General features: G+C 39.8%; 1 protein-coding gene across 2 annotated transcripts in view; it reads right to left on the bottom strand.

Annotated features, from left to right (window-relative positions):
- Positions 1-11,885, bottom strand: part of luzp2 (leucine zipper protein 2) — a 220,883-nt gene extending 208,998 nt beyond the window's left edge. Inside the window, exon 1 of one of the 2 annotated variants that reach the window (XM_054771019.1) lies at positions 11,560-11,885. In XM_054771019.1, coding sequence (XP_054626994.1) covers positions 11,560-11,621 — 62 coding nt within the window. In that variant the 5' untranslated portion in view covers positions 11,622-11,885. The remainder of the gene's footprint in view (positions 1-11,559) is intronic. The other variant, XM_054771018.1, reaches the window with a different exon arrangement.
- Positions 11,886-12,586: the final 701 nt, after the last annotated feature.

Raw genomic sequence — 12,586 nt, 5'->3', positions numbered from 1 at the left:
TATTTGAGCATGTATGTATATTTTTGACCCTGTGTAAACTTGAGAAACTCCTAAATAAATACAGACTTGTCCACCCAATTCATATTTTTTAAAAATGCCGAAAATCTATGTTGTATAATCAGACCAGAACTGTATGTAGAAAGCATCTGCTTAAATCTGCATTTATTTTAATTTAAACCAGGAAAGTGAATTGTATTTGGGAATCATATATTATACATTTCACTGTCTTAAAGTTGAAGTGGCTCCAGCTTTCATGTGGTTACGGATACACAAACCAAATCAGATGTTTCATATCTCAGGGGCACAGGGATGATCACTATAACGAATGTTGAATTGAACGATAAAAATAAAATACTGAGATCCTGGTGAGTTCTATTGAACAATCAGATTTAGAGTAAATGGATGTCAGTTTCAGATGCTGTGGAACCGTATGAAGCGTGCAGGATGATGACACTTTGACTCAAATCTAATGCCATGACTGACATCCACATTGAAGGACCTCAGAAAGGCCATGAGCATCACATTTATATGCATGGATCAGATGTGACAAGAGCCAAAAAAACACTCAAGCATGCTCCTTTCGCTTCAAAAGAAAGTGACTTGAAACTGTAGCGCAACAATACGCTGAAAACAACCAAGTCATTTTATACACGCTGCCACTATGACAAGGGACGGGGCTTAGCTTTTGTTTATTATGGTTATACATCTTACACTACACTGTAAAACAAAGAGCCAAGCCCTCAAGTAATGACTCATTTCTGAGAGAACACAAGCGTTGGTGTTTACAGGGACGAAGCAATTAAGTCTCCGCCAATTACAACAGCAATTTTGACAACACGACATCTATGTGTACTGACAACACCAAAGCGGTAGAATAAAACACTGGTTGATGCTACAGTAAAGATCCACATCAAAGTTACAGTTTTCTCAAATCATCAGCTTTAATACATTAGGTGCGACAATAAGTCAGCAACACAATGAGTATGAACGAAGTGTGTGAATAGAAAAAGGGAAGGAAATGTACAAATCCTTTATATGGACACAGGTGAGTGACCTGAAGTGTCATCCCCGATAGAAGATCTGTGCCGTTGTGTAAAATACACCAATATTTTAGTATTGAAACAGACATCATTTCAATGTAAAGTAAGCCAACCCGATTCTGATAAAATCCATCACACACCACATTAGGGGAAAACAACACAAAAGAAAGAAAAACAGTCAAACCTGTCTATAGCGGCCACTAAAGGGAAACTGCAAAAGTGGCCGCTATAGGCAGGTGGCCGTTATAGACAGGCTGGCGGCCATTTTGAATTTGTGCGTGCACATATTAACATGTCTGTGATTAGAAGCTTGTTGTGTTTGCAGATACATATAATTATACTGTTACATGTTGACCAGTAGAGGGCACTGTGGGACTGCGGATAAAAGTTGTAAGAAACAACTAGGCTTGTTATTCTACACCATCCACAGAACAAAGCTATGCTACTATATATACGGCAGAGTGTCATTACAGCTTTAGTTCATCAGGAAGTGACGGTGCGACGTCACGAGCAGGAGAACTAGGCTGAGTGCTAGCTGTGAGTGTCGAGAGAGTTGGGAATTCTGTTTATGTTGGCGTGGATGTAGAGTCCTGCATTGTTCTCCGCTGTTAATAAAGCGATTAAAGTGCATCGGCGACGTGAGTCTCTCCTTCCCCACAACAAGCGGCATTAAAGTATTGACCAGTGCACATTGTCTCACACCAGGAAATAAACGGTGTCACTGTCTGCAACAAGCTCCAAAGAAGATGACTTTTTTATGTGGAACAACTGACAGTTTGTGTGGATCTTGTGAATGATTGTGACTGAGCTACGACTCAGTAATTAAAGTCTACACACAACGGCTTCATTGATTAAAAAACGAAACTTTTTCATGCATGAGGCTTCTGCTTGATCGGTATTTTGGCCGCTATATGCGGTCAGATATTGACCAAGGGATACAAAATGGGTGGCCGCTGGCCGCATTAGGCAGGTGACTGCTATACACAGGGTCTATAACACGCAAATTTTCTGTGGGGGATTTTTCAGTGGCCGCTATAGGCAGGTGGCCGTTCTATACAGGTGGCCGCTATGACAGGTTTGACTGTATTGTGTACAGCAATCTCTCATTTATCGCGGTTAATTAGTTTGAGACCCAAATCCGCAAAGTAGGATTCCTTATTTAGAAATAAAATAGTTTTGTAGTTACAACATAGAAAACCTGTTGACTACCTATCAACTATGTTTTTTTTACATTATTAGAGCCCTAAATACATAAACTAACACCCCTAAAGTCACTTATGTATTTTATTTTATTGTTTAATTGATGTGGACCTCACAATTACATTGGACAAACCAGATGCATTGTCTGAGTGTTTTAGTGCATGTGCTAATTCGCAACACTTGTCCACAGGAGGCTTTTGAAATGATAAAAATACAAGAGAGGCAGTTTTTCCAATTAAAAACATACTGTACTGTACATAAGCTAAAAAGCAAAGGCAACATAGTCAACCAATCAACCAGTTAAAATTATTCATGTGAACACTGTTGTTTTGATTGTAACGAGTGTTTGAGTCTTTTGTTAAAACCATTACAATTGTTTTTTTAATTTTCAATTAGTGGGTGGAGAGTTCCAAATTTTGCCTCCTTTCCAGAAAGAGCAGACTGACAAAATGAAATCTTGCATCTTGATACAAGACAATCACCACTGGTGGAGGCTCCTGTGGTCGCTCTGACGCCTAATGGCCAATTTAGAGAACGATGGTGACAAATGATTATTCAGACATTTAAGAAAACGCAACCTTCCTACCTTTGAAAATGGTATGAATTTTAGTACTCTTAAATTGTTTTTTTAAATGCAGCAGTGGTGCCATCTCATCAGTACACTTACACTTGTATTAGCCAATATAGTAGACAAAATAAGAATAAACAAGCATATTACATATTACATAATCACAGCGTCCTAGAATGCATCTTCTGAATACCTAATATATGTGTTTTACTTCATTTAGTCATTTTTAAGCTCGAAAATGCTTAATATAGACAAAACATATGTATATTTTAATTCAATATACATATTTTGTGACCAATAAAAGCCTGTACTCAAACACAAAACAACATGATTTATGAATTTATTTTTGAAAAACCGCAATAGAGTGAAGCGGCAGAATGTGAACTGGGACGACTGTATAGGATTAGGGCAGCATGGTGGGACAGCAGTTGGCAGATCTGGCTCACGGTCAGGAAATCCAGGTTTTAATCTCCTTTCCTGCGTGGGTTTTCTCCCAGTACCCCGGTTTCTTCCCACATCCCAAAAACATGTATGTTAGGCAAATTGAAGCCTCTTAACTGTCAATGTGTGAATGTGAATGTGACTGGCTCTTAGTCTATTTGTGTCCTGTGATTGGCTGGCAACCAGTCCAGGGTGTACCCCACCTCTGACCCAAAGTCAGCTAGGATACGCTCCAGCTCAGCCATGACCCGAATGAAGACAAGCGGTATAGAAAATGGATGGTGTACAGCATTAAAGTTTTCTTTCACATGTCGGATCTACAGAAACAGATTCATTGAAACACACAAGAGTAATTAGTTACGCTGTTTGTCTTTTTTATGTGACTGCACAGTACAATTAGTGGGTAAGGACAGTCTGAGATGTTCTTCTTAAATAAAGATATAAAGTCCCATTAGTACAGTGACATGTGCATTTACTGTGATTATTATATAAACCTGAATATTTGAAATACATTTTGTGTCAACATCAACAGATACAATAATGAAAAAAATATTTCAGGATTTAAATAGACAAAAATACAGTTTAAGTCTATTGTATATTACCTGTTCCACACCAAATGTAGAACAGACGTTGAGGAAATAGTTATTATTTGAAATGGAGGCCTCATGAGAATAAGCTTCGTTCACACTGCAGGTTAACTCAGATTTTTGGGGTCATATCTGACTTTTATCAGATTTTTTTATGTCATTGTGAACAATGGAATTCAGATTTGTTCAAATGCGACCCAGGCTTCTTTCGTATGTGAATATAAACCCAATATGGATCCTGTGCTGCTGCAGTCTGAACGTTCGGGTTGCGTATATCCAACCTATACGTCATCAAAAGGCGTGTTTTGCCATGCGAGAGTTGGGGAAAGGTACTCACAGATGTAGGCAGAAGTTCTTCTTGTCTTTGGAAGATTATTTACAAAATCTGTCAGTGAAGCTGCTCATGTCAATGTCTCACCACTCCTGGCTCCGACTGCTCATCCACACACACCTCGGAACAGACGTTGCAGCAAGCATCTCACAAACTGCCATAGCCAAATGTCTTGCCCTCTTCCTTCTTTATCTCATACATAAAATAATTTGGTTAAGAAAATTTGTTGCACAAAATCCGTGAAATTGCCACAAATGTGCCTGGACTGAGACCACAGAATTGGATTTACATTCACAAACACACGGCACCGCGTGAGACGTTGTGTTTTGTGCGCATGCTCGTCACTTCCCGGACGCATTACGTTCACGTTACACACAAACACAAGTTGCAGATTTTTGGTCATTTCAACTACTACATAAAAAGACTCGGTTTTAACAAATTGGGCATCATACACTGTAGTGTGAATTGAATTGCAGTGAGAATTATTTTACACATGTATATGAATACATTATACAGGGGAACTCCTTTATTTCAACGCCCCTCAGACTGGCTCACTAACGTCAACCTAAGCAGTGGTCGACATAACCATTGCTTGCACATTTTACAGCAGTTTGCTGACACTGTTTTCTTCCATTTGTGTATATTTTTTATTTTGAATCTTTTGCTTTTATATATTTTATTCTCTTATCTAACAGAGCTGCTGCAGTAATTTTGTTGTACGTCATGACTACAATGAAAATAAAGCTTCCATACCTGCAAAACTCTTTCTTGCGTTGTTGCTGTTGTTTCACGCTGCTTAGCAATAATAAGCTTTTCAATAACCAGGACGGAGACTTGATGAGTTGGTCGACATAGACGAGTTGTCAATATAAGCGGGACCGACTTAAGCGGCTTAAGACATAGCATGTCAATAAAAAAAAAGTAACATTCAAAACATGTTTTCTGTGGTAACACATATTCACCGACCCACCATATTCAGACTAGAAGAATTCAATTTGTCGCTTTGTTTTTCCATGCTATTTTTTTATATTTTAAAGCAGAAGTCGTAAATGTAAAAACATAAATGTAAATTTCATTTAGGACAGAGACATTCAGGTCTGTGCATTTGTTCTGATTATTATATACACCTGAATAACAGGTGCATCCATGTGTGCTTGATCCAGCAGATGGTCAAGGCAGATGGCCGCCCCACTGGAGTCTGGTTTTGCTCAAAGTTTTTTTTTTTTTGTTTTTAAAGAAAGAGCTTTTCCCTTGCACTGTTATTGTGTGCTCAGTTAAATTAAAGTGTTAAAGTTTCTATTTCTATTTTTGAGGTCACCAAGTTCAAGTTCATAGGTCAAATCAGTACAGGCTTATTTCATGTAAGCACTCAACCTTCTAGGAATTATTGTTCTAGAGAACATTATACTAGTGATGGTAAAGGACATCTGGCTTATGTATGAGTTAGTGTAAGGGAAAAGGTCACATTGCTGGAAGACGTACCGTTAATAAATGAATGTGTTTTAATGTCATGTACCGTCTGAGAGCCAGATGGCAAAAACAGCATAATACCTTGAATGTGTCTTGGAAAAAAATAGCAATAACATAAACAATCACATAAAGCTAACTGCTCTTCACCCTTAATGACTTGGGCCCATCCTGTGGTTAGATCATCACTCGCCTCCTTTCAATATCAGTTATCTTCTACATTTATCATTTGAGGTAAGCTACAACCAACTCTAAACTTGAATGACAAAAACAACTCTTCTTAAATCTATCTATGATGTCACTGCTGTGTGGTGTGTTGCAAGATGAACTAACGACTAACCTCCGTAACAGTAGCTATGTTTTGCACGCACATTTGAAGAATCCATTTGCACTACGGCTCAACAGATGTTCGTCTTTGTACACATACCGCCTCCTAACAGCTCTTCTGCGTTGCAAACAGCATCAGGGTTTACTGGGGGGTGCTCAGGCAGGCCAAGTTTTTTACTATAAATAAAGACGACTTCATTTGCATAACGATGGTGCTTCTAACTAAATTACAATTTAGACAAATGGCAACACAGCCAAGCCTCACTCACACGAAGAATCAGCGAGCTCTGCAGTCCAAGCTGATATAAACCGTATTTGTTCAAAGCAGTTCATCATCTGAATGTATAACAATGCTCAGGGATACTCGGCACTTTACCTCCACTGAGTCATTATCTCTGCTAACACTTCGCAGTCCATCATTTTATAGATTTATATTGTGATCTCTCCTTGATCACTGCTTAGACCTTATTTTACCTGCTTCATACTCGATCTCAAGTCGTTTTTTTCCAATAAGACAATGTTTTAGAACAATAACATGTACACACAAATAGAGTAGATAGACGTCTTCCTGCTTGTAAATACTCGATGTACAGTAGGTGAAACACCGTATATACAGTATATCGACTGCACATTAGTGATTTAACTTTCACGGCCTTGCACAGTTGTGGATTTTTGGTAAAAAAAAAAATGGTTTTGCTCTGAAAACACAGCTCATTCGCCATAAGTAGGTAATCATTTATAAATATGTCATAATACAGGTAATACGGATGTACCATTGTTTGACTTTTTTTTTTTTTTACACGTTTATGTCTTAATTCTTCACTGATAATGTTTTTTCATCAACAGTTGAGATTTCACATTTTGACCGGCGGTTGTCGGTGTCTTGTTACAGTGTGATTCCGATGCCATCTGTTCATCGATCATCTTAAATGATCATTCATTAGCAGTGAGTACCCACATATTTCATACTTTAAAAGCCTTTAATAAGTGTGTGAGGCATATTTAAAGCTTAAACCTGGATTGTGTTGTGAGTGAACAGTGGCAATTGAAGAGAGACAGGGAGCGTTCTGCAGCTGAATCTAATCTAATAATTACAACAGTTACTTTTATTGCAAATGTTGATCCTAAATCAGAGGAGAACATCAATGTCAAGCTAGCTGGAGGGTTTGTTAGATATTTTCGTGGGCGTATCAATTATCCGCGGTTTTTCGCCATTCACTGGTGGTGCCGGATGATAACCCCGCTGCAAAAACTGGACACAAGGTGTTTCTCACCTCCTTTATCAAAGGCTGGCACTTCAACTTTCTTTGGCTCCATTTTGAGTTATATTGCAGCCATGACTAAAAGAAAATTAAAGAATTAAAGACATTTTTCATTGCAAAGCACAAAGGTGGTGTACATGTTGCTCGTGCTGCTGCTTTGGCAACAATCATGCCTTCAATTAAGATAACTTTAACCTTATAAGACCCGACTGCCAACGTGCTGCACCATTGTCCTCGCAGATTGCTGTCACCAATGGCATCTGCAGTACAGGAGAGGATTTTTTTTTTTTTTTGGATGAAAGGAAACTGCGATTGGCTGGCGACCAGTCCAGTGTGTACACCGCCTCTCGCCCGAAGTCAGCTGGGATAAGCTCCAGCATACCCCCGTGACCCTAATTAGGATAAGCGGCACAGAAAATGGATGGATGGATGGTTACGGGAAACTATTTAAACGGGAGGGCAACAGGAAAAAAAGGCAAAATACGGGAGGATTGACAGGTATGCCTTCTACTAGTATGTGATATCTAAAGCAATCAAACATAATGAATAAGGTGGAGATTGCGCCAGGTAGAGCTGCTTCTAAGAAAAGCCTCCTGATGCAAGCGTTATCAAAGATGGTGTCAAGAAAATGTGTCAAATATGTTTCAAGAGATGTGCTGAAAGAGAATATTTGAAAGTATAAAAAGGTGGGGCTGTTTGATCTGTTCAAGTCTGATACAGAAGTGGATTCTTACTGTAGTAGCCTCATAACCCTGACCTGGGGTGGACAGTCATATCTCATGGGGCTGGTGTCAATGCAGCCTTGTGTTCTGCCTAAGTACCAATTGATTACTGCAATGACACACAGCCCTGCACAAAGATTCTCCAGCCGGAGGTGCTCACTTATTTCATTAAAATCAAATCCTTTTGATCACACTCTCATTGGAGCTGGGGGTTGGCATCAGTGGTCAGACGTAGACACAAGCTGGCAGGTATACATTTTTAATGAACACTCATGCTGCCGTGACCATAATAACAGTCCTATGGAAGTCATTTCATATTTTAGGGCTGTCAAACTGACTGTAGTGTTGTGTAAGCCTTTAGAAAATCCTCCTTGTATACACAAAAATTGTTCCTTTTTGTAATAATTCTTGCTCCTCCAGGCAATCATGTGAGGTCACACATAGGAGGTTGCACTTAACTTACAAAATGGATTCTCTCACGGACCACTGATGTGATGATGGTGAATCAAACAAAGTGAGACAGAGCGTTACCTAGACTCGACAGCACAGGTCACAATTCATTTTCCTCCTGCAGGCCTCACATTCTGTAATGTTCACTGTTACATGAGTATGACGTGCAATGAGCATTGAATGTGAGCCCTCCGAGTGACAACAAAGAATTGGAAGTCAAATCTGACAATCAGACGTCAACAGAATTGCATTAGAACATGAATGACAAGAAAAAAAATCTAAGTTAAGATAAGTTGCTGTGCTGAAATAATTAGGGAGGATTGTAATTGTCTCATCATTACAACAGGGCAGTGATACATGGGAACATAAAAATAGCTGAATGATACTGTTGCTAATTAGTACTTGGTACCAAAAGTGAATTAGCATATTTGATGGCATGAATAGACTAAAGGCATGTCACCCAATAATGGAGCACAGGTTCTGGATCAGCTTCACAGTAGTTTCCCAGTTCAATGGTGACATTTGCCTGATTGGATACTTACAACCAGAACACATATAGATGGCATCGAGCTGACCTTGGATGCAGTAGCTCGACTCAATATATGTGACAAAGATACTAAAAACGTTGCAGGGATAATCCTAGTGCAAACTATGTGGCCAGGTAGTTACACACAGTGCACCAAAATACCTGTGTAATTAATACAACTAGGGCTGCAACAATTAATCAATGATTAATCGATTATCCAATTAATTACAACTACAGCTAGTTTGGTACAGTCGTCCCTCACCACTTTGCGGTTCGAATTTCACAGCTTCACTCTATTTTTTTATTTTTTCAAAATATATTAATTAATAAATTATTGCTGTTTCGTGGTTTCGACTACAGCCTGTTATTAGTAAAAAAAAAATGCATATTTAAGCTAATTTTACATATTCTTGGCCTAAATTAAGCATTTTCAAGAAAGAAATTACTAAATTAATGAAAATACAAATACAAGGCATTCAGAAGACTCATTAAAAGATGTAATATCTAGTGCACTATTCTACACTGGTTGGGGTGTATTACATATATTATCTGTCAGTGCTCTATTATACATGTCTGTCACTGTATTTACGACTGCTGCCATTCAAAGGTCTTGCTGACTGTTGTATCAGTCTGGAGACATGTGCAAATGCAGCTGCACCTGAGCATTTTTTTTTTCATTTCCTTAGTCATCCATAAACGCAGACCTATTATCTTTGTGTTTTAGGCAAAACAAGATATTCACACACATCAGCTTTGACTTTGGAAAACAGTGATCACCCATTTTGACTCTTTTCTGACACTAACTGTTTGTGTTTGGTTCATATTGATATGGTCCGTCAAGGGCCTTACCAATTGCTCGATTAATCAAAACAACAAGCTTCAGCTTAATCGTCTAAGAAAATAATCGTTAGTCCATCCAGCCATCTTCCGCTTATCCAAGATTGGTTTGCGAGGGCAGCAGCCTAAGCAGAGAAGCCCAGACTTCCCTCTCCTCAGCTACTTCGTCCAGCTCCTCCCAGTACATCCAGAGGCGTTCCCAGGCCAGTTGAGAGACATAGTCTTCCCAAAGGTCTCCTACTGATCGGATGTGCCGTGAACACCTATCCAGGGAAGTATCCGGGAGGCATCCTGACCAGATGCCCGAGCCACCTCAACTGGCTCCTCTCAATGCGTAGGAGCAGCGGTTCTACTCCAAGTTTCTCCCAGATGGCAGTGCTTCTCACCCTATCTCTCGGGAAGAGCCCAGCCACCCTATGGAGGAAACTCATTTTGGCCGTGTCTATGCGCGATATTGTCCTTTTGGTCACTACCCAAAGCACATTAGTTGCAGCCCAAAATACAACATCCTATCATTTGCCACAAACAAATCATCAGTCATTAAGGAATCATCCCAAAGATTCATAAGGTTCTGAATTTCAATCTGCCTACTTACTAATCATAATAGAGTTTATTGTTCAAAAAAGAGGGATTTCACATTATTGGTGAAAGGGTGTAAAACACTGATACTACATTTGTTTTACTTGTCAAGGTATTTACCCTCCTGCAATTGTGCTCACCAAATTACCAGCACAGTACGACAAAATCCAACTTGTACCCGATGAATCATCTCAAAATCAGAAATACAAATTTAAAAGCAAGCCATGCACTCGTGTACACTGAGGAAACAAATCATTTAAAGAACAAAAATAGGTGATCAACAACTTAGGCTTGGAATAGACTGCCATTGTGTACATGCTGATTGCTATATAGCTAGGGGCTAATATATCAATACAGCCTGGAGTAAAGCGATTCATACATCATTAGTTCACCTCTCTGGTAGTGATGTATGCTTGACACGGGGTAATAACTTTGCTCTACAATAATAGCTATCATATCCAAACGTTATTTGCCTCTTTAGAAAAAAAACTGTATTTATTTTAGATATGTGTCAGGGAATTCATTTGATTCACCATTAAAATATAAACCCAGTAAAGAAATTTGGAGTTTAGACACTCAAGAAAGACCATTTTTATAATGCATGCCTCTCCACATGTGATGTCTCCTTGGCATCATCAAAGCCTTGATTTTCCCCTCACGACTCTCATTAAGACAGCAGTGACAGAGAAGGATGATTTTATCAATGATTTAATTTATCATCAAAACTCTTCGGTTCACACAGTCCCCTTGGTCAGTCTCCTTTCCTATCATTCTCCTTGCTGTGAAATGCTTTACATCACACACAGAAACCCACACACGTTCTTTGCTTGCAATCTGCACAACCAGTCGCCTTATCCTGTCTATTCTCTTGTCTTCAACTTGCTCCTGAACCAGCATGCAGCTAAAGTCCCAAAAAGCAGTGTCCCTCACCATTAAGGAGGCATCGCATAATTGAGGGAATTGGACACACAATAGGACAACTGTCTCTTAGCCACCCAGAACTGAGAAAGATAATAACCCAGTTAAACAGATTATCTCTTCCTTCCTCCCTTTAAGTCTTTTAGTACTCTGAAGCAACATGCTAAGTACAGTGAGTCCCTGCCAGGACAATTTTAGGCTCCTGCATTGGACCGGACAGAGCTTTACACTAGAAACCCAACATTTGTTTCAGAGTGTCTGTCTAGGGAAAATTGACTGTCTGAAAACATCACCCAGCGCCTACCTGGTGTTGAGAGCCAATGCTGGACAGAGAAGCAGCAAGCAAAAAGCTTGGATGAATTTCATTGCTGAATCACACTCGTTCCTTCTCCCGTCTCGGATGCTTTTAGCCTTTCCCCTGCGTCTCTCTCCTCACTCTCTTGGTCTCTCACTGGCTGCTTGGGATTTTAGTGCACCCTCACACACACACTCTCGCTCTCTCTTTCTCTCTCTCTCTTTCTCTCTCTCTGTCACACACACATAAAGACACATGCAGAGAGGCAGACAGATGCAACACAGTGGCTTTGCAAGAGGGAGGATCTCCGGCTTTAAATAACACAGAGCCACGGACCGACTTGCTAATGAAAAGGAGCGGGTGGGGCTTGAAATCAAGAGCGCGAGATCTATAAGATATGATGTCAGCACCTGCACCAGCTTTTGCTATTGGCGAGAGGCATCGTTGCCATTGTGTGGCTCCCGGTTGCTCCTCCAGCACTAAGGCTCCCCATTCATTCTGCACTGTCTCTTTACTACCTGCAATGTGTGAGGGTGCAGATGCAGCATGCATAATAACGTGCTGACAGTGGCCACTGGGGACGGGCAGAATTGGAGCTGATAGTTCATCTGAGAAATGATGCCAACAGTTTTAAAGAGAGTGCAATCATTTATGACAACGCAAGGCTTTACCGTTTGGACAGTAAAATATAATGATGCAAAGTAAAGTGATGCTGAAGTGCCAAAGGGATAAAGATTCAAAGTGAAATTGGAAAAGATTTGACAGAAATTATATTTCAAAATGGGATTTTTTTGTTTGTTTGTCATTTACATGCTAGTAAGATTATTTTTTAGCATCGTTATTATCAGTATAATATCTGTATTGTGTTTCATGCAACCATCCATCCATCCATCCATCCATTTTCTATACCGCTTCTTCCTCATTAGGGCCGCGGGGGCATGCTGGAGCCTATCCCAGCTGACTTCGGGCGACAGGCGGGGTACACCCTGGACTGGTCACCAGCCAATCGCAGGGCTTCATGCAACCATTCAGTGCA

The sequence above is a fragment of the Dunckerocampus dactyliophorus genome, chromosome 3, assembly GCF_027744805.1.
Source record: "Dunckerocampus dactyliophorus isolate RoL2022-P2 chromosome 3, RoL_Ddac_1.1, whole genome shotgun sequence".
In the NCBI taxonomy this organism is placed as follows: Eukaryota; Metazoa; Chordata; class Actinopteri; order Syngnathiformes; family Syngnathidae; genus Dunckerocampus; species Dunckerocampus dactyliophorus.
Note: the sequence above shows the minus strand (reverse complement) of the source record. Positions and strands in the feature narration are given on the sequence as shown.